The sequence below is a fragment of the Ammospiza nelsoni genome, chromosome 1 (genome assembly GCF_027579445.1).
Source record: "Ammospiza nelsoni isolate bAmmNel1 chromosome 1, bAmmNel1.pri, whole genome shotgun sequence".
NCBI lineage: Eukaryota > Metazoa > Chordata > Aves > Passeriformes > Passerellidae > Ammospiza > Ammospiza nelsoni.
The window spans coordinates 34,154,115-34,177,157 of NC_080633.1; the positions used below are offsets into that span (position 1 = coordinate 34,154,115).

A 23,043-nucleotide genomic window follows, 5' to 3' on the forward strand; every position below is an offset into this window, starting at 1 on the left:
ATGAAAAGATACTACAGAGTGGCATGATTATATCTGGGTGCCTCTGCTATAAAAAGCATTTGTATTACCCTTACTTCTCTGAATAAATTCAAATGACAGCCCCATTTCATTTCTTCATTCAGTCTGGAGGCCAGATGGCATTAGAATCATTTACTTCACCTTGTTGTGCTTAATTACTACAATCAACACACTATTTTCCAAATTAATCATAACAAAGTAATTTCATTAGTAACACAGCAGGCTGTTGAATTATTAGCATCATAACAGTTTGCAAACAATTAAACTTTATTTGAACCTTAAAAATTTGCAGAGTAGAACATTATTATAAGATCTAATGGCAGTACCATACAAATCCAGAACACAGCAAATAATCAAGTAAAACGCTGTACAATGTGAGAGTTACAATCACCTTTTAAAAATCTGCTCTCTCACCGTTTACAGAAAGGCAAGCACAATCTAAGTGAACAAAGAAAATGAAGCAATTAGCACCTTCTACCTGAGTTTTATTTGAGTTGCATTAACTGAGATTTTCTTATCCAAAAAAGGTTATGGAATTCGCACAGATTTAGAGTAAACCATTCATCCGTGGTGCATCGCTGGTTTATTCTGAGACATTACCAGTGAGTTTCGGGACACGTTTTGAATTTAAGGCAGTTTATTTACTCCCCCCTAGCAATAAGCACTAAGGAGGGGGAAGCCCTAAAAGAGAATTACAGACAAAAGCCGCTTGATGTCTCTGGTTGTCACCACCCAGGAGAGGCCGCGCCGGGCACCCCTGCCCCTCATCGCTTGGCTAAGGACTCCCTCTCCTGGAAGAAGGGCAGAAGCGGCGCGGGACAGCGCGGAGGGGGAAGGGGACAGGGACGGCGGCGGCAGCGGGACCCGCCTCCGCCCGTCCCACGAAAATCTGCTGCCACCCAGCGCCGCGGCCGCGCAGCGCAGCGCAGGAGGGACCGCGCCGGGGCCGGCCCGCGCCGCGCCCCGCACCGAGCGACCGCACCGAGCGACCGCACCGCGCCTCGGGAGCGGGGCAGGGCTCATGCCCTAAAAATACATGGTGGTGGTGGTGGTGGTGGTGGTGGGATTCGGAATTCTGCAATTAATAAAAAGCCATTTCGGCGGGCAGATTTATGGCGCTGCCATGTTAACATGGGAGAAGGAGCGTTTCCAGCCCCGCTATTAACGCTTCACATTCTGTACACAATCCACCAGTACGCTTGACAAATTAAAGTAGTAAAAGATCTGAAGACTATAATCTATCATTTTAATGCTTCGCTGATAACACACAGAATCAATTCCAATGACTATCTCTTTAAAAAATTACAACAAAACTCGGTCCCGTTTGACGCCTATTAGAATTCAGTGTACCAGCAAGTACCATACATTAGCTGACACAGAGCACAACATCTTAGTTTACTGAAAGGATCCAAATTCCGAGTTCAGGCTGACGTTTCCTTTTAACCCACGGTGTCCGCGGGGTCTGCCTGAAGCATAAACAGCACAAGCAGCTACACGGGGACCTGCACAGGCTCAGCAGCTCACAGGCTGGCCTGACCTGCCTCGCTGGCAGATTAAGGGTCTCACAAATCAACTGTCTGGGAGGACCCAAAAAAGTTGATCTTCCATGCTAATGGTAAAGTACATCTCCTAAAGAAGAGTATGTAAAATATTAACTCTGACTTGCCCAACCACTTCTGCACAAGTGGTAGTATTTTAGTGTACCTTTTTATGTTTCAGGCAATGTTTTTGATTAGCCACAAAGTTCTGGCTTTGACACAAGAATGCAGGTAGCTGTTGGTAATTCACACAGGGTGAAGATGAAGATCTCTGTTGCACAACCTGTATCAGAATTCCACATACCAGCAAGATAATTGACTCTGCAAAATTATCTGTAAGGTACAGGTAAAATATTTCACACTACCACAGAAAAAAATATTTTTACCTGCAATTTATCTTGCGTTGACTTAGCAAAAATTTTAGGGTTTAATATATTTTCAAAAATTTCCACAGAATTACCATGACAAGTCAGAATGATACCACAGCAGTATTACCACACAGGTGCATTTATTACATCAGCAAAATAATCAAATCTTCATTGTGTGTCAACAAAGAAGTAATTAACAATACGATACTAAATACATGAGAAAAAATTTATCATTGGCTAAAGCATAACTTGAAAACATCTGGAAACAGAATACCCTGAAGACCTGAAATATACATAAATTTCCCCCAACTTTCTGATTCAACTGCACAAGATGTACAGTGAGCATTAAAAGGTTAATGCATGCACGAATTGAGTAAGAGTTTACCCTCAAAGCTCTGTGTAATTTTTCTGAATCTGCAGAACAGGAAAAGATAGCAAAATTCCCTGAGAGAGCCCAAACCTACAGCTATACAGAGTGCTGCTGACATGTTTAAAAAAGAGCAACAGGCACTATACGGCTGCTTGTGCCCCATATGATAATTACCATCTATTAATTTCCTAGCATTAAAATTCTATAAAAAGTGGCTAAGCTGACCATTTCCATAAAGTTATGATCAATTACAGTTTATAATGTTTAATGTTCACGAGGCAACGATCTGACTACATTTGCTGAAACCGCAAAACATGTACAGCAGAATCGTCTTCCAGAGGCTGGCTCTGTAAACTGCAGCTGCACACCACTCTTCATTTCAAGTGCAGATTTCTCCTGAGTAGGGAGAGGGAAGTTGAAAGTTCATCATTAGCCAAAAAACCTCAAACATGAATGTCAAACCCTGTCCAAATATCCTTCCCCTTCCACAGTTTTCTGCACAGACAGATATATACGTATAACTAAAGTAACAAAACTAAATATAAACAACATCAATTTTATTTTTTTAAAAATTTGGAAAAGGGAACACAGTTATTAAATATATAATCTTTTGTAGTTTTATATTTCATATAAAACCCCAGGAAAAAAAAAGTACTTTAATTGAACCTTCAATATATTTTGCTATAATCTTTATGTTAACAGGACTCCTACAAAGGTTCCAGGAAAGACATACTTATGAAACAGAGAACAAGGGAACATATAAGCCATTACAGAAGATTGGATTAAAATGTACTTACCCAGGCCTCTCAAATATCATACATCTCCATTATGTAGGCTTTAGGCACCAAGCCAATGGTTCCCTTCATTTCTCCTACCCACCAGCCAAATCTATTGTACTCCTAATTGAAAACAATACGCAGTATTAACCTTTAGTCTGATATAAATGCAATAGAGTTTTGTATGCAACTCCTTATGGATGCTTTCCCTTATATATAGTTATAATCATTTCAACTGAAAATTAAAACATTTTATCTTTTTGTTATAGGCATTCACATGCAGTTAGGCAAAAGCAGAAGGTAAATTTTAAAAAGGCCCGGCATACTCAAGAAAATTTCTTAATTATGGCCACGCTTCTCAAACACCTACTAAAAATAGCCGACCTCCTTATCCTCTGTTCATCAAAAATACAAAAATCTTGTCTTTGTAACTAAAATCTAATAGCATAACATTGACATATAACAATCAACAGAGATTATTTTAGTATCACAAGTTATACTCTAAGAAACCATCAACTTATTTTAAAAACTACTTCACTCAAATGTGAAGGGAACACTATATATATCTAATACATAATATCTTTCTATGGACAAAGTCTACTATTGCTTTAGGCTTGCAGGAAATTCTACAGCAGATCTCATATTCCTGACAGATGACTAATGTACTTCTGTTTCAAATATGTTTAGGCTTAGTGAGATAAATATGAAACAAAATGAATTATAATCATTTAAAGAAATAATGTCTTCCAAAAGCAGTACTAAGTAAGAGTATTGTGGTACTGTGGTATATAATTATTGTAAAAATAAAATAATGTAATACTGACATGTAATTATTGTATATTGTGTCATATAAGAGATATGAGATATTTTAAGATCAATCCTAACAATGGTTCAATAAATTGGAACAGCTGGAATTGCACATACACATATATTGAATTACAAACGAAGCGTTATTAAAACGGAGACCATACTCAAAACTGAATGATTAGCAAGATAGAAATTACTTTGGAACAAATATACAAAATACAAAATACACAGATATCTCTGATAAGCAGCATCTGCTTCCTGCTACACTGCTCTTCTGATGAGAAGAGGAAAAGGCTCTTTGAAGAATTTTGAATTACTGGTCCTACTGAGATGAAGCTACAATTTCGAAATGTAGGTAAAGTTTTTTGGTTATAAATAGCCAAGTGGAGCTAAAGGGTTAATGGCGTTTCATTAGAGCCCCAGCTATAATGATTTTCTGCTGGCATATTTAGCCTGGTCAAGAGTTCTCTGGGGTCCTATGAGGTGCTTAGTGTACTCAGCTCTCTCTGTGCTTAACTATGATGGCCTGCTTTCATGTGGGCTTTTTTCTTTGCCTTTTTTTTTTTTTTTAATGCTTGCATGCAGGCACACACAGTTTTGTATTTTCTAATTGTGGAAGGGTGAACATTAGTCTTCAATTAAACATTTTCTCCCTTCACTTAACAATGAATCGATAATGTAAAAGATTCTATCCTACTATGCATTAAATACTGCAGTAAGTGTGATTTTAAAGGAAATCCACTTTAAAACCAGCAGGAAAACCTTCATTTATTATGTGAACATGCAAACAAAAAAGCTGCAAAAATAATTCCACCTTCTTCCCGTTTCCACTGCAAAGCAGACTGCTGGGGATGGGTTTGGTCTTGAAAGTCCAGAGGTATCTGAACCTGATCTTCAGTACACACTGCTCTCCACAGAAGTTAATAATCTTTCCCATGAGGCTTCACATTACACCCCAAATCCTTAAAGGCGAAACAATATGCTGACACTGAGGCTTATAATCTTCCAGATCAGCCTGTTTAAAAATCTATACTTTATCTCACAATACACTGTTCAAATATACAAACTAGATTTCAAGACTGAAGTGGGAAATTGCTGAAAGGAGCAGCACTCACGTATACTACTGGAATCTCAGCAATAAATCTCTCAAAGAGAAAGCAACAAAAGATTTTAAGCTGCTACACGGAATTCGCACAGTGACTGACAAGAGTGATTAAGCAAGTTTTGCTAGACATCAGCCAAAAAAACAAACAATACATGAAATGAGGGAAGTGGCTCAGTTAAGCAGTCATTAAACTGCATATGACAAATGGCACAGAAAAAGCTTGTGGATTACATTATCCATTGAAAATGTTCCACTTAGCAACACTACATGGACTTAGAAACAATTGTTTTTAAAGAAACAATTCAGATAGCTCAAATTAAAATTAAAAGCATGCTGCTCTTTTGAAAACTTTCTGGGTTTTGCTACTTACTAATACACCACTTACTGCTCTGGCATGAAGCTAAGTGAGAAGATGAAATGAATGTTGATGTAACAGACTAGTAAACTAATTTAAGGATCCACTGCAACCATTATACCATACAGACAATATTGCAACACAGAAGCCTTTCCTTTACATTACTATTCTTTGCATGGGTCTCAAGAGCAACATGAATCCCAATTAAACTATCTGCAGTCTATAGAAGTCTGAACAAAAATACAATGCAGATACCTGGCTATCAAGAACATAAAATCTTAATATCTGCTTTTAGAATAATTAGATAGAACTCCCTTTTAAACTGATTGAAGAATAGACATTTCTCTTTAAAACTCCTAACCTCTCCTTCCTATCCTCAGTAACATGAAAAAGTGCTTAACTAGTGAGGCAGATAAACAGCCCCCCTAGTCCTTTCTTGAAGTCACACTTAAAATCCAAATTGATGTATTGTTTCTATCAATGTTATAAATTATAAACTCCTTTGCAGCAATATAATTTCATTAATACACTGCTTTTGTGAGGTCCATATGTCTATCACTGCTGCTTAAGATGTGTAGAATAAAACTCTGAAACCCACATTTGTGGAAAATAAGGATTAATATACAGAAGGATATGAATACAGGTTGGAGTTTTGTATGAATAAAAAAGTTGGGAAACACTGTGCTTTTGCAAGCATCAGTTTCAGATCTCAGGTACCACTGGGTTTACCATCTGGTATCCCTCACTGCATTCAGCTCTTAATATCACTGCTAACATAGGCAAGCAACCATACTTCAGAAGGACTGATAAAATAATGAAGAGTCCTTTAATCTACAGGAAACCATTGTAGTCAATTTATAAGAAATATTGCATCCCTTTGTAGGATGTGTAATTATTTTCTATTAATCATGTGCTATAAAGCTACATTATGTGGTTATTCTGTTATCACTAGAAAGAGGCCTGCAGTCAGCTCCTGACAATGTTAGGTAATTACTAACACAAAGCTTCTTTCTCCTTATGTAGAAACGCTATCAAGATCCAGAGGTGCTGTGATGCTCGCTGTATGAAAATAACTCTCCAAAGAAATTCAATAACTGCAAAATGAATTGCTCCAAGGCAAATAGAGGGATAGGGAGAGGGGGGCAGGGCCAGATCCAGCTGCCCTGCAATGAGGAGAATGCACAAGTGTGCGGCCACGCTCTGCCATGTGACAGGGAGCACATTTGCCATAGCAGGCAATGTTAGCAGGGCCAGGGGGAGGAGGGGGCCACCACAACCCCCACCCTCCCTGGAAGACAAGCACCAGGGCAATGGAATATATTATGCCAAATAATATGAAACAACAACCTTAACAAATGACCAAATGCTTTCTAAGCTACTTCTGCATTTCCACTGTCATAGAATGGATTATTTTTTTCCCCAGCAGAAATTTATTAACCAACATGAAGTAATTTCACAGGGCAGGAAGGAACAGGTTATGATTTAACATTTAACATGCTGGCAAAACACTCTGTACAGCATGCTAGATAGCAGGGGGTGAAAGTCCCACCAGGGTTCACAGGCTCCTTAAATGCTCTCAGCTGAACACACTGTGAGCAAATGCTTCTCCCTGTCCCCATCCCACCCATTTCACTGCACTGATGTCTAGGTACCCATGACTTCATGAGACACTGATCATAAAACCTTTTGTACTTGGGGAAAAGCAATAGTTAGCAATACACTCCCTATTTTCTACAGATATTGTTTAAATCCAACGATTTAATGATATCTGTAGAAAATACATTTAGTCCTCTGCAGAAGAGAATTTTGATATTTTGACATACAAAAAGAGAAAATTTTTATACTTGAGGATTTCCAAAGCAGTTGCTGCCTTCAGAACAGTTCTTCTGCCTTTATAAGATTCTCCAGATGCTTTGCACCATATAAACTTCTACTGACTTCAGCAAAAGTTGAGAACATCTAGTTCTTGTGCAATTAGACTCTATTGTTGAATACATATGGTATGTTTTTTCATGTTTGTGGGGTGGATTTTTTATTTCTTTGGTTTTAAAAAAGAGTTGCTGAAAAATTATCGTGTTTCAATGCCTTGAAGAAAAAAATGGAGTTGTATTTTAAAAAAACCACAACCAAAGTATATGAATTCAAGATTTTTCTCCTTCCTTCTTCTAGTGGCAGTGTGAGTAACACTAATTCATGGGCTGAATACCTGCACATTTTAAAACTGAAAAGCAAAGCATATCAGTAGTCTTGTTTGGGGTTAAAATAAGTAGCATCTACTATCAAGCTAAGTATGCATCAGAAGCAAGGATAAATTTTTTGCAAAGAACATTCTAGGGTGTCATTTTAGCAAGATAATATTTTAAAATGTCTCCAATTCATCCAGGAGATTCATACTAGCTAAAAAGTTTTAGAACTTCCTTTGGTGTAATTGTTGAATGATACACTATCAACTAGGGAGCAGTTTTGGCACAGAACAGCATTTTCTCTAAAAGCAGAGAATGACAAATGTCTTAAATAACTGAATGAGACTTCTTCACAGGTAGTAGAGTTGTTTTAAGACAGCAATAAAATGGTCATCTTTGAAAATATAAGCACTAAATTTATTGTATGGTTGCATTATTAGGTTTTATTTCCCACAATGACATGAGAGAAAATATACAGCAATTAAAGATTTCCAATAGAAATCAAAGTAAGCAGACTGAGTTCTGAACCAAAACTGCTCCCAGAAAATACCCTGGAACAATAGGAAGGCCATTTTATTTTCCATTAGATGACAGGTGGCCAACTTTTCTTCTAATCTGATAGGTAAAGGCTTACATATTATCAGTATGCAAAGCAACAGAGGTGGAGTCACTTGGCATTAGTTCCAACAAAACTTCTGTTTAAAGGCTTTCACTATTGTCTTTAGACATATACTTATTGTTCTCCCACCTCCACCCGGAAAAATCAAAACTAAACAAGCCAGGAAACAGGTAATGTACAACTGAGTATTCATTTTGGTTTTGATCAGAAGCATCCCACTGAAGTGAATCTCCCAAAGCTCCCACCTTCCCCTCACTGACTCCCTATGCACAGCCTCAGAGCACACACACCCCATTTATTTCAGATGAAGCTAAAATGGAACATGCTCCAACCACCAATGTGTTCCCATTTTTCAAAACCAGGCTAGACCACTTTGGACATCCAACAGCTTTGGAAAAGTGTGGTGTGGACAGCAGGGCTCAAGCACTGAGTGCTTCACTCTGCAAATCTGCTCCTAGTGGTACTCCCTATTTGCTAGAGGAGCCATTGGCAATGGAATAGGAATTATGGATCTCAATATGATGAGCCAGAAAACAACCTGAAAAAATAAAACACTCAGGATTTTAGTATGTCTTTCATATCTTTTAGAAAAAGACTGAATAAATATATTTTATAAAGATTATACAGATAGTGAACAAAATGTTCGCAGTGATTCTGAAACAGCTGCATGGTTAAGTTGCACCTTTATTTCATAAGCACTAACCTGAGCTGTGGACTTTCTTTGTCTTTTTACTAGGCAAAAAATACAGGTTGAGATGTGAGCATTTTAACATTTGTTGTATTGAAAGAACAAAAATCTGCCACACATGAAACCTACAACCACTGAATATATATATAGCATAATCTAAGCACCAAGTTAACACCCTACTTTCATGAAAAATTCTGGAGCAAAAGGTTGTCGTTGTCATAGATGAATCACAGATACCAGAGTGAGCAGCACTGGTGTGCAATGAAATAATAATAAGGAGAATTCCAGTTTAAGATATAATTTCTGATTTTGAAGTATTTGCTATTTTAATACAAATATAAATAAGAAATATATTAAATTAGTTTCATATTAAGAAATGTCAGTAATTCTACTAAGCAGCTTCCCACTAACAGATTGAAGTAAATTTTCACTATTACTTGCATTTGGCTGATGAAACTATGGAACTTCATAACACAAAGCATACACCTAAAGCAAATGACAAGTAATGGAAGTGTTGCACTTGCATAAATTGTGCATACAAAACTTAGGGGAAAAAAAATAGAACTACCTCTATCCACAGTTATCATTGTTTCTGGAAATTGATTTCTTGAGTAGAGCTATGGAAGATTTATAAAAATGATTGCTATACTATGGTCTGTTTTTCCATTTATCACATGGGCTTGAAAGCAAAGGCAAGCCCATAAATGAGCAGGAGTTTAAAGCAATCATCCTTTTAGAAAACAGGTCTACAAAGTATTGCATTTCTAACAATCAATATTAACTAACAAATGTTATTAACAAATCTCTTTATCAGTACAACTATTTTTTTCATTACAAAATGGAGTAAGGGTATATAGCTCTCTGAAAGTTCACATCATTCATAGCATAAGTGATAAAAGCCACTTGAATATTCCAGAATATTATAAAATACTAGTAATAGTATATCTGTACAGATACATTAATTAATTAATCTGAAATGTTAACTACATTTTTAAATAAACTTAACAAGCACTATTGTTATAGCTCTGTTAATTCTGCTCAGATTAAAAGCTCAACTTTTGAGGGAAACTTGATAGAAAAACTTAGAAAGACGTTGTGAGGCTTTTGGGGATTTTTATAAAAGTCCACAGGACTGCTGCCACACTAAAGCCACAACTGACATAAATATTTAGAAAATAGCTTAAATAGTTTTTGAATACACCTTTAAAACAAGAAAAACATGCTTTTCCACAGTAACTGTATTAGTCGGGCATAGGTATCTCTGTTGCCAGAGAATGAGCTCATGCTCATTGCAATAACACTGAGTTTTGATGCTCATTTAAAAGCAAATTCTGGGGATGTGTCTTTGCATAATACTTAGCTATTTTAGGAAGTAAACACTGCCAAAGTGAAACTATGCTCATTTGTCTAAAAGACATTTAGCTAGAAACTTACATGTAACATATTTCTCCTCTTGCTTTATTTAAATTGTATAAATGCCCAAATTTGCTAAACTGCTTCATAATTACTCTGTTATACTAATGATCTCATTTCATGGAAACAAATAGTGCTTTCTCCCTAATTTCTATACAGGTATGAGAAAAGCTGGTAAAAATATATTGCTTTGGCATAACTATTGCTGGGAGAGATGAATATCTATCTTATCACGTTCATCAGAGCAGGCCATACCATTTATATTTCACTGTAAAACAAAGAACTCTTACATGTTGCACAAATATTCTTGATATTTTGTTAATGCTTCACCCTTCCTACTATAACATGGCTATACCCATACTTACTTCCTTATCAGCAAAATGTGATTTTCAAGAGTAATGTTCCTGGCTGACATATGATAGAAAGGCAATAAAGCCACAGCTAGGTTCAGCTGAAGCTGAATTTATGACACCATTTTGGATGCATACACATAGCCCCCCTGTCAGTACCTGCATCTCTCATTTTCAACCACTAGATGGTGTGAAAAAATAAAAAAATTGCCTAGGATTCCTGCCGACTGCCACAAAATCCAAGTATTAATGTAGTGGATTAGGAAATATTTTAGAAGAAAAGTCTTGACCCACTTCGGGATGGTTAGGCTCACTTTCCTTTGGTTATATTTTCACTTACTGGACAAAGAGCTCATAAATTATTAGACCTTGAAACTGAATCAAGTGGAGGGTTAAGACAGATAATTCTCTGGCACTTTCCCCTCCAAGGACCCTAAATTCCAAGCTGACAGTAGTGGCCAACACTCATTTTTCTGAAAAAGCTGTAACAATCTTTAAGTGGAACAGGGCTGAATTTTCTGGGCTGTATTTTGGAGCAGAAATCATTCCCACAGAGAGAGGCTCTATATATCTGGAGCAGCAGCAAGCTGCTTCAAGGACCGATTACGGATTAATCACGGCATGGCAACAGGACTGTTGATATACACAGGACAGCTTAAGCTACTGTTTTTCTATTTTGCTCCATTTTTTAAATTAAATTTCTCACTCTTTTGGGGAAGGAGTAGAGAACAATTTTTTTCACCTACAAGCTGAAGATTAAGATTTTATAGTTGCCATAATGTACCCGAAGAGCACAACCCACAAAGAGGCCAAACTCATACAGTGGAATCCATTCACTCATGGGCTTTTGGGGGGAGCGAGAGGGGGAAGCAGTGGTTATTGTAAATTAGTCCAATTCTTCAGTGCTGAATACCTGCTTGAAATTTTGCCCAATCCACAAGCTTTATTCAGCCTTTAGTAATGCAATTCAGTTATTAGTTTAAGTGACAATGAAATGCCTCAAAAGACATACATGGTCAAATTAATATTAGTAATACATCTTCTTTATTTTTATATAGGACTATCCTTATATCCATAAATCTTAAATTTATTTAAAACAGAAGCTGTTACATTTATTATCCAGAAATGTAGTTAAAGGTATCACAGAAGATTTAAAGCAATTGTGACAAAACTTAATTTGAAACTAGGACAAGCAGATGTCTTTATCTTTCATGCACCTACTTGTGCATTTCAGTGACCTACAATATTTTTTGTACTAATTACACTGAATAGCAATTAGACACATATTTTATAAAGTAGTTTTTTTCATTGAGAATTTTAAAAACAGTTTGGTTTTTTTCTAATAGGGAGAGAAAATAGAAATTTCCTCTGATTAATTGTTCAGAAGTAGACTTCAATGGACCATGATATATATATTTTAACAGAGGTTTTGTTTGTGTTGGGGAGGTCAAGAGAAAATGTGAAAATTACCCAACATCAACATAAAACAAAACTTCATGCCTTTACCGTTTAGTGCTAATTCAGATGAGAGGAATTATATTTCTCATTTTCTTTGCAAACAGAAATGTAATAAAAAATGCCCAAATCTGTCAAAGCAAACGAATTTGGAATCTGAGCTCTAGGAACAATAACAATCTACACACAAAGATGAAAGCATAGCTCAAAAAAACAAACCATCTTCTGTAGCAAGATCCCAAAAAAGTCAGAATCAGCAGAGTCAGGAATATAAAACAGGAAACAAAAAACATAACATACAAGATAACTTAAAATTCTCCAAGGTTAACTCCTACAAGCAGAAAGTACATTGTCTCCTGTTAAGTCAGTTAACAAATGGTAGCCAAGATCTAACATGTAAATAAACATGCTTTAAAGTTAATTCCTGTTACATGGCTATGTTTTAATTGTGATTATAGTTCATTTGACAAAATAATTAATTGCAGTGACTATCTGATTGCAGACAAAGGATTTGAAAGGGAGTGCCAATTTCCCCCCACAGAACTGTGGGAATGTGCCCTTGTGCCATGGCTCTCTTTTTACAACCATGTAGCCCCAGTAGTGTCCCATACCTTGCTGATAATGTAGATAACGTCACCACGTTTAAATGTCAACTCATCAGCTTCATCTCCTGTGCAGTCCCACAAACCTTGATAGAAATTGGCATAATCGGTTTTTTCGCTATCTGCAAAGAAAACAGCACTTAATTATAAACCAACCAAGGTTGAGGATAACTAAAGTTACTCTTTAAACCTTCAAATAGTACAAAGCAATTTATTAGAACACATTTCTTATTCCTCTTTTCAGAAACAGTTCCTTCCTGCCATGAAAGTAAGTGAAAAATAAGTTTAATGTGCAAGCCCTTCACTGGCAAGTTGCATCACTGAGAGACATGTAGCTACAGGTTTTCAAAGCATTTTTCAAAGCTGCAACTTAAAGCAGCTATTTTTCCTCTGCCAGTATATTTCTAGCAAGCCATATATGTATCCCAACTTGAAACTGATAAAACTGCTAGAATATAATTAATAACGATCAGTGAAAGGAAGTTAAAGTATTTTGTGCTACACTCCCCCTCTCTCTCCTGTTCCAACAAAATTAAATAGCTTCTCTGAGAACCTATGAGATAATCCTTGATTCTTCCTTCTGAAATATTGGAGAACTTGGAAACTGTTGCTGAAGCTGCATTTCAAAAATATTTGTGTCAGCTCCAGTTTAGGACATTAAGCCCTGGCTAAACGTGCACACTACACTACAGTCATAAACTCATCCTTAAGCCCTGGCTAAACAGTTAACTACACTACAGTCATAAACTCATCCTTCTAACAGCATAAGCACAATGGATGTGCTGTGTTCAAGCTGCCATACAGACCATTAACTGATTGATTATTTAGCACTCTTTGCTCTGTAATACGGCAATAACACAGTAATAAATGCTTTGTCATACATTTACAATACAGAGTACATCTATTGAAACACAGTGCTCACACACAGTTAAATACACTGGGTGCTTCTGTTGCACTGCAAACTATTTCCTGTTTTTAATTCCATGAGAATGGAGTGTGATGAGTTAATGCAAAAAGAATGTAAGCAATACCACTAAGATGACCGGTTACATTATGTATACACTAACCAGACAGAATGTATATGTACTAATAATTTACATCACTGGAAAGCTATCTTCTAATTCTGATAACATAAATATCACTGAACTGGCTGGATCAAGGCTGTCATCTTAGTTTTGTTATATGATCCTTGAACTGCAGGCTTGCTGGTTATTCCAACATACACCAGTTACATTTGCATGTCATTAGCACTCTACACCATTATTTATAGTTTACAATTTAACCATGATTGGTTCATTTTAGTACAAAAACAAAATCTTGCTAAAATATCAAGTATCAGGAGATAGAAAGCATCACAGTATAAAAGAACAGTGGTATTCAACTTGTGTTCTTCTCTATTTTGGCAAATACTTAGATTTGAATCTTAATACTCTCTGTATGAGCGAGAAGAGCTTGTTTTCTCTTTCTCCATTTCAGCTTGTGTTCTATGCTATATTGTTTGGGTGGCAATACTGTCATAAGGCTAAATATTCAAAACCTTCAATTCAAAGCTGCTATGCCAGTTATGCAACATTTAATTTTCCATAAACTGGTGATTAGGATCTATGACTTGCTGCATAGCACTAGGGGGCGTTCTGGCTGCCAGGGCCCAAAATCTTCTGTCCTCACCCCAAAAGCAACAACTGACACCCATATGAAAGCTCACAATCATTCAAAATAAGAGATTTAGTCATTTTAAAATGCACAGACATTTTAACATGAAGGCATAATCAGTTTGAAATGTTGCACCTCCAAATTTTGGCCCTTACTATTTTTCACCTCATTATTCACCAATTTAGCATTAGGCAATTATAAACAGTAACACAGGCTAGCACAAAATTAATTTGTAATAAATGTTAAATAGGAATCTCTCCTTGGTCATTTCTTACTATACCGATCACAGTTCCCAACTCTGTGTCATAAACAATAACATAAGTCCACATGAGAAAAAAAAATAAAAGAACTATTTTGGTATATCCCACCTCTCAAATCTTTCATCAGTTGGCTTATTGATTTTGTTTAAAACACATTACTCAGGACTTTTACTTCTTCAGAACATCACTGAAAGAAATCATGACTTTCCACACTGACCTTTACCACTTTGAGCTCTGCTCTTACCTTGATGTGCCTGAAGTAACTCCTGTTAACACTTAAGTAAGTTGCAACAGAAGGGACCCAAAAGTGGGTGAGACATGTCCCTCCTTTTATGTTCATCATGAGCATTTAATTAAGTTTTAAAGTGGAAAGCAACTCAATTAATAATGTGAACACACTGGAAAGATGCATTTTAAAATAAGCTTATTGCAACATGGAAGATTCTGACCAAAGACTGACCATGGCTCTGTGCCTTCATCTGTGAATTCAGCATAAGATAGAGTTATTTTAATCAGAAAGCCACATTTTTCAGAAAATATATACAGTATACCAGGAGCACAGAAACAAAAAACATGGAAAAAAAGTGGCAGTGTAAGTTTGGTTACAACCATGCTGGTCTTTCAAGAAGTGTTAATTTCAAATCTGAAATCCCTTCTCATGCCTATCAGCACAAGTTTCTCCAAATTCTATAAGGGTAATTACCTATACATGAAAGACAATTGTAAATTGTCTTTATACACCTAAAGTGAAAAGGGCTTCATAAAATGATTCATAGTGCTTACAAACACAGGTGTAGAATGAAGAAAAAAAATAGGCTGCAAAAACCTCTGCAAAACACAAGCCCACTCATTCTTACTTTGGTCTCTTTCAGTTTGAGAAGACCTTGACAAATTTCCTTTTATTGCCTCTGAAGAATGGTATAAAACAAAACCAGGAGGTCTGAGTAAAGGAATTTGGTATTTATATGGCAGTGAAATAATGTGAAGCTTCTTAAACACATGTAGTACCTGAAAACAGATGGATTAAGCATCAAGAACTTACATGTCCATTACAGTTCAAATTCAAAAGGTATTGATTTGCTGGTGTTACTCTGTTACAATTACACTCTATTCTCAAACACTTCAAAATGTTGCATGCCTTAAAAATACTATGATGACATAATTGCTAAACTGAAGTGGGTTACATTTTGAAGATATGGTCACTTGGCCAGAAATACAAATAAGACATGGTAAAAAACCATTAAGCGTGTAGCTGAGGGCAGAAAGCAGTTTGGTTTTATCTACTCACTGCTTTGAAGACTGCCAATCCCAAGAAATGGGTGAGGAGGATTTTGGATAGGTTGTTTCTCCAGAAAGTATTTCTTATATTCCAGGACAGCTATCTGGATGAATTACTACCCAATAGTTATCAATACTCTTCCAAAAAGAATTATTCATGGTTTACTCCAGCCATCTCTGCTTTTCTAGTAATGGTAGTAGGAACAATGGATATTTTTGTTCAATATACGGATGGAAACACTTCAGAGTTATTTTGACAGATCAAAAGACAATGGCTGCCACCCTCTCTACTCTCTGACAGTAGTCTTGGACTGCTTATTTCACTGAAAAATACTGGCATCTGACAATACATGCTTGAAGAAAGAAAGGTGATCAGTTCAGGTAAAAAAAAAATCTGAAAAATATATCACTCAAGCATGCATCTCAAATATTAGACTATTTAAAACTTAGGAATGCCCATGAATTGCTGAAGGGGAAAAATTATAATAATATTCTAACAACCACAATAGACAGAAAAGATGAACTAAACCACACCACAACTTGAAAAACAGATTAATAATACATATTGCAGAGAGATTTAAGTGTGCTATCCCACTGCAGCCTAAGGCAATCTGCAGGTTAATTTCTGCCCCTTACATTGTGACAATTTTTGCAATTCCCATTTCTGAGCACAAACTTGACAGAACACTAAACAGACCAAAACAAAATCAAAGTTACAACCTAAATATGAAAATCCACTACATAAAACATTAGGATAAATGTGATTGTGCCTGATTTGTTTCAGTCGTCCATTTTAACGCTGATGACATGTAAGTTAGCAAACCCTACTATGGTAGTGATTTAGAGCCAGGAGTTTTATTTGCTTGCACATTCCTTGTGGAATGAAGGAATACATGTGAATGTTTTCCATGCACAACTGTGGTCCACTGCCTAGTATATTAAACAGCTTGCCAGTCTGACTCATGTTCCTCAACTCCTGGTAAGATTTTTCAAAAGTTAATAGTGTCAGATTTGAAGATTATTTAACAACATTTGAAAAATACAAACTGTAGCCCCTTTGGGTAATTATGTGCTCAATATTTACCATCGTAAAGGCTTAAAGATGGAGGTACAGCTGAAGTTCCAAATTAATGCTATCAGAATGAGTGCCTGACACAAGTGATCTAGACTCTCAGTTTTGAGTCTCAATCACCAAACAAGACAAGCTCTGTTAAAGAATCCAGTTATTTGTTCATTCTGATGATGCCCTAAACGTCAAAAAATGCCTGTTACTTGCCCCTTTATCCCACAGTTACAAAATAAGGGCAAAACAACAGTAGGGTATTTATTTAGACTCAAACTCTAATACATCCCAAGATATTTGGTTTAATCTTTCTCACTTCCATTCTTCTGTTCCTTAAAATCAAACCCAAAAATCAACATATTTACACTGATAAAGCAAAAAGAAAAAAAAAAAAAAAAAAAAAAAAAAAAAAAAAAAAAGACATTTACTGAAATAGGGATTGTAGAAATGATAATGGGTAGAAAGTTATAACAAAAAAGACCCAGCAAGCCACATTATATAACTGAAATTCTTCAGTGCTTTGGTATTTTTAAATTATTAGGTTCCTAGCAGTTAATGCAAAGCTATCCAGCAGCAAGAGTCAGCACCAAGAAGAACAGAATAAAAAGAACTCAAGTCTGTAAGTTAATTGAAGTAGAAATATGTTATGGCAAGAAAAGAGTAGGAAAAAAAAGAAAATTTTTTGCACTAATCAGCTTGAGCTCAAGCGGAGCTTGAGCAAACAATTTGCAGACTATTTTCTCTGAGTTCAGGTTTAGTAAAGTGAGGCAATAAATTAAACTTAAGAATGTATGCACTGTTTGTGTAGAAAATCATAAAATATTCTCAAGTCATGTCAGGTATTTATGATGTGATGCCTATCAGAAATACTCATGTCAACTCAGCCCTAAAAGTCAAACAAATTTCCAGAGTTAAATAGTGAACTATGTAAGATCAGATCACAAAACTATTGCTTGAAATGAACCTGACATCTGGGGAGAACTGCTATGGTATTTTCAATGACATTACACAAATACTAATAAGACTGATAAGGCTGTCCTCATAGCAATTAAATTTTTTTAAAAATGCAGATGCTAAGGTTTTGGTTTTTTAAAAGTATGACCAATTAGAACTTCAGGAAGGTACATTAGTGGGAAAAAATGCTGTTGGCAACTTTATAATTGGATTGACCCCATGCTCCATTATGACAACACACTCTTATAATTACAGTAATGTCTAAATGAGTACTAAATATTAAGGCTGTAATGAGTCATGTTGTTTTACACATGTTTTTAGCAGAGCACAATGCTAACAGCATCTGATGGCTCGGCTCTTGTTTCCTTTCCAAGAAAAGCAACCCAAAACTCCTCACAGCAACCTGTTCCTGCTTTCCTGTATGGGTCAGGAAATCAGGCCTCTGTTTCCTCTCCACATGTTGCAACAGGAAGAGCACTGCAGAGCTACTTCCTAAAGGAACTCTTCTTGCCCACCCCTTCCTTGACAGGCCTGAAAGAATTATGTGTATTATGTGCAATGGGGGAAGGAGAGCCAGATTGCATGTCAGTGCAGGTCACAGTTACAATGCAGCAGATCTCACAAAGGTGTAAGGTCTGATAAGAAGCGAGTCTTCTCTACTTGCTGTGTCAAATCACCAACAGTTTATCTAAAGGTCTGTGCCCTTGAAGCACAAAAATATATTGTTTTTAAGCATAACTGGAAATACCTTTCTATCAAGAAAAGTTGCCTGGCTATGTGACTTTACATGGTGCATGCAGTTATTTTTCCAGTCCCAGAGATAATTAGCACAAGGGCGCTTTGCCAAGCTAAAGCTGAGAGAATATCCTTCACAGCCTTTCTGGGCATTTGTGTCCTTTTCCAATTTTTATGCTGCTGTCACTGGACTCTGGCATTTCTTACCTGATTCATTTGCTTTCTCTGGTAATCATATGCAATGAAGATATGCATGGCCAACATTTAAACAGGCTGCAGATCAATTAGTGGTCTTAAGTTTATCTGATTTTTATCAAAGAAGACAGAGCTTTGGGTCGATTGTCAGAGCCTGTGTCAAGTTGACCTTTTCAGAGACGTCTACATTGCCAGTCCCTTGGGCAACTTGTTGTCCCCTGTTAGTCTCTGAATGGCAGAAGTCTGTTCTGCTCAAGCACAAAGTATACACAGATGTCTATATTACATTCTTATAGGTTTGACAGCAACTGCATGTTGTATCTATAAACTGTCCTTTAGCAGTGACACTTCCTCAATGATGATAAGCTAATTTATGCAACTAAATCTCCTTTGTGCAGAAATGAAAGCTAATTGAGTCATTACAAAGTAATTCAGGAAGGAATACCTTGTATAAATTGGCTTACTTTATAAATCCTTCTCAAGTGGTTTTCATGCATCCTAAGTGGTACTTAAGTTTTGCTGCCATCACATACCCGGTAAAAAAAGACAGCTTTACAGAGCTATAAAAACATTATTTTAAAACAGCAAATGGAAGAGAGAAGAAAATAAAGGTAAAAAGAAAGTGTATACACAAAATAAAGAGGAAAGGTTTTAATTACCTGAAACAGTGGTAACTTCCTCCTGGTTCTCATTGCTTGACCTTTCAGCTTTTGAAGAAAGACGTTCTTCTGCAAAACACATAACTGCAAATGAAATTCTGAAGGGCCACCTCAGCTGACAGGAATTACAGCCCACATCAGCCTGGAAAACACACTCTGTATTTCCAGACTGTAAGCCTTGTTTACTATTTTTGCACTTATACAGAAGTTGGGACATTGTTATTTCTGTGGTTTCCGCCATCCATCCAAACACTCCAAGAGCTTTCTTTTAAAATCTCAGTTGTGAACATCTGTTTCCCTTTTCACTCTGGTCTGAATGCAGTCATATAGAGCTGCAGTTCTGCTGATTTTCAATCATTCAGAGGCAATCAGAATGAGGGTCCTCTTCTGCTGCATACATTTCTTGCCAGAAAAGGATAAAGAAAAGGAAACCAAGGTGTGAAAAAGTCTCCCCAGCCCAAGCGATAACTCAGTTGTAGAGAGCAGTATGCAACAAAGGCAGATGAAATCTTACCTTCCACACTGTCCTACAGACACAGTAGCTCAACACCTGCATGATGGGAACACAGCCACTACAGATACCATGCCCTTCACTACTCCTGCCCATTGTGCCTGACCATGTTTTAAGCAAGCCAGACTCTATCAAATGACTTAGGGCAAGTTTAGGAGACAAGAAAAGAGAAAACCTGGCAGTGATCAGCTCTAAAGCATGTTTTTTGGCTAGCAGGCTTGGAACAGTCTGAAATCCCCACAGGCAACTTCGAAAGATGTGCTCCATCCTCCCTGTCTGGCACAGACATTGAACTCTCTCAAGTCCAGACCCTCACTTGAGTAAATCCACACTCTACTCAGTACAGGGACATCAGATCTGCTCCTTGTATTTCCCAGTCAACAATTCTGCTGATGATGTAAAAAAGGGGAACAAACTTTTAGCCGAATCCTGTCTTTAGGTTCATAAGGAAGTAGAAACAAATTTATCTTGGCATTTACAATATATCAAAACTGACAAGGCTGCTGCACTGAATGAGGAAATAGTATATTGATAAACCCACTTCTCAAACATGAATTGGACATTTAATACATTTAAATTCTCTGACTTTGCTACTCATCACATCATATACAGATAGTCAAGCTTCTTTTTAAGATATACATTTCAGCAACTAGTTTTGATATTTTACTAATGACAGACAACAGATGAATCACTCACAGTGTTTAAAATGTTCCTCATTGTGAAACTCTTATGTAATTGCCCATTCACTTTGACAAAGAGTGAATTTTATATCAAAAGTTCAAAGGATTTTTTAACCTTGTAAAATTTTAATCTATCCACAAGACTGCTCCTGCAAACATTAAAGCAGATGTTTAAAGCACAAGAGTAGACCTGTTGGAATGAGTATGCATAATTGCTGCTAACCTCTATACACAGTCCTACAAATATTACAATTACAACATAAGATTCACTCTACAAAGAGCTTTGAAATTCTGCCCTACTAAGCCAATAAGATTTTTTTGTTCTTGAATCTTGACTAGTTAAAAATCTGGTAGAGATTAATATAAGCTATTTTTTAGGCCAAGGTGGAGTGGAAAAAGAACAAGAAAAAAAAAATCCTAGCAATAGATCAGGAGAAATCTGAAGCTGTAGTACACACAAACACTCTAAACTATGTACTGCATTCAGATGTTCAAATGTATTCCCCTGCTTGGCATTAACATTTGTCACACATTTCCAAGTATGCTCATCTGTTTATTTTAAGAACTCACAATTGGAGCATAAATGGCAAAAGTTCATCCCTATGTGCTCTCCAGAGCACTAGGAGGCACTGTCATTCTGTAGGTTCCCTACCATGGTTACACTCCTCACATGGAGTAGTACCCCAGTATCATTCACATTTTATAGAATTTCTCCCTTTTCCCAGAAAAAAACACCTTCATCCAACACACGCTATCATATTATTCTTTCATTAAACAGATGTTAATATTCCCTGTTACTGAATGTTTGGACCTAAAGCACTTGCTGTGTTGAATGTCCTATGGATTTTAACTCTATCACTTGTCATGGTCATCAGACCAGTTTAAACTGAGGACTGACTCCAGTAGAGGGTATCTCAACTAAAGTAATGCAGCAGCAGAGGTTTGAAGAGACTTTTTTGTAAGGCACTGCTGAATACATGTAAGGTACTGCTGAATACATGTAAACTGCATTGTGATTTCACAGAAAATATTTAGAATATATGTATTCTTCTGAAATATTTATTTCCTAGAAACAAGAGTTGATGAGATCCTCATCTGAACATATGAAAATGTCTGAATCAAAACTCTTTGAATTCCAAAAGGTGTCCAAGTCAAGCAAAAAACTCACCATATCTGTATACTGATTTGGAGCTCAACCATCCCCACTCATCCCACCTTGCTTTACACTACAGAGTTGTCACAGAGAGGACAAAGTTTCAGGTACAGTTAGACTGGAAAGGGCACTCCAGAAGCATGGTGGACATGGTCCAGCTGCTAATGGGCATGCAGTCCATGGTATCAGGCTGAAGCAACTGCATAGGAAGCCTCATCTGAAACATGCACAACAAATATCGCGTCCTTGGCACAAACCTCTCTGCTTTATGAATCTGTTGCAAATGGTTCACACTGTTTGCTAATGCAATTATGTTCAGAGTGGAGCAGTTGTAGTAGGCTTGGCTTAGGGTAGTAAAAGAGAACCTGTGGTTCTTAACTCATGTTTTCTGATATTACGGCCTGAAGCAGTAACTGTGTGCAGGCGGTGTCCTTTAAACACAGCAACCTCAATTACCTCAGGAATTACAGCTGCAGTCTGATGCAACATGCATAACTTTGTGTTGCAACATGGCACAGAGTCAAAAGATTAAAAATCAAATTTAAAAATACAGTAGAAATACTTCTGGTTTTTTTAAGATACTGTGCCTAAGGAGTCATGCATACCTTCAAATTAATCTGTTCCAGTTTTTCATCTGTATATCTTCTTCACACCATCACTATCACTGCAGAGAGAAAATACTCTTTTCCACCTTCTCACTATGTCAAAATGAGACTAATCTACACTAACCAAACCAATGAACCCTTCCAGAGCTGTAGATCCTAAGAACTCCTGATATACAGATTATGTTCCATACTATACTGATACTTAGAGACCTTAATGGCAAACATCCTACAAAATTCTTGTGACAATGCAACAAGGAACTAAATATATTTGTTAAAGGTTTTCTTCAGTTAGTACATTGAAGTTGTTAAAAATAATTTACTTATTTAATTTGCAGTTTGAAGAAAAACCAGAAAAATAATCACCTAATCACATATGATTCTACCATCTATAAAATTTTAAAAGTGAACAATGAACCCTACATTTGCTGAGGGTTTTTTTATATAAATCCACATAAGGAAGGAAGGAAAAAAGACTGAACTACATAAGTATAAAATGGATACGTTTGGCTTGAACAGTGCATTCCTCCAATGGAATGTGGTATCTCCATGATAAACATGCATAAATTTAGCAGTTTCCTCTACTAACATGTTACCTAACCATCTTTTTACATTAGATTCTAATGTAATGCCATTATTATTTGGTATTCTAT

General features: G+C 36.6%; 1 protein-coding gene across 2 annotated transcripts in view; it reads right to left on the reverse strand.

The window, feature by feature from the left end:
- Nucleotides 1-263: 263 nt before the first annotated feature.
- SKAP2 (src kinase associated phosphoprotein 2) overlaps nucleotides 264-23,043 on the reverse strand; it is a 121,657-nt gene continuing 98,877 nt past the window's right edge. For both annotated transcript variants that reach the window (XM_059479741.1, XM_059479735.1), the window contains exons 10-13: nucleotides 19,445-19,513; nucleotides 12,657-12,769; nucleotides 3,092-3,193; nucleotides 264-2,690 (exon numbers count right to left, since the gene is read on the reverse strand). In XM_059479741.1, the coding sequence (XP_059335724.1) occupies nucleotides 3,101-3,193; nucleotides 12,657-12,769; nucleotides 19,445-19,513 (275 nt within the window). In that variant the 3' untranslated portion in view covers nucleotides 264-2,690; nucleotides 3,092-3,100. The remainder of the gene's footprint in view (nucleotides 2,691-3,091; nucleotides 3,194-12,656; nucleotides 12,770-19,444; nucleotides 19,514-23,043) is intronic.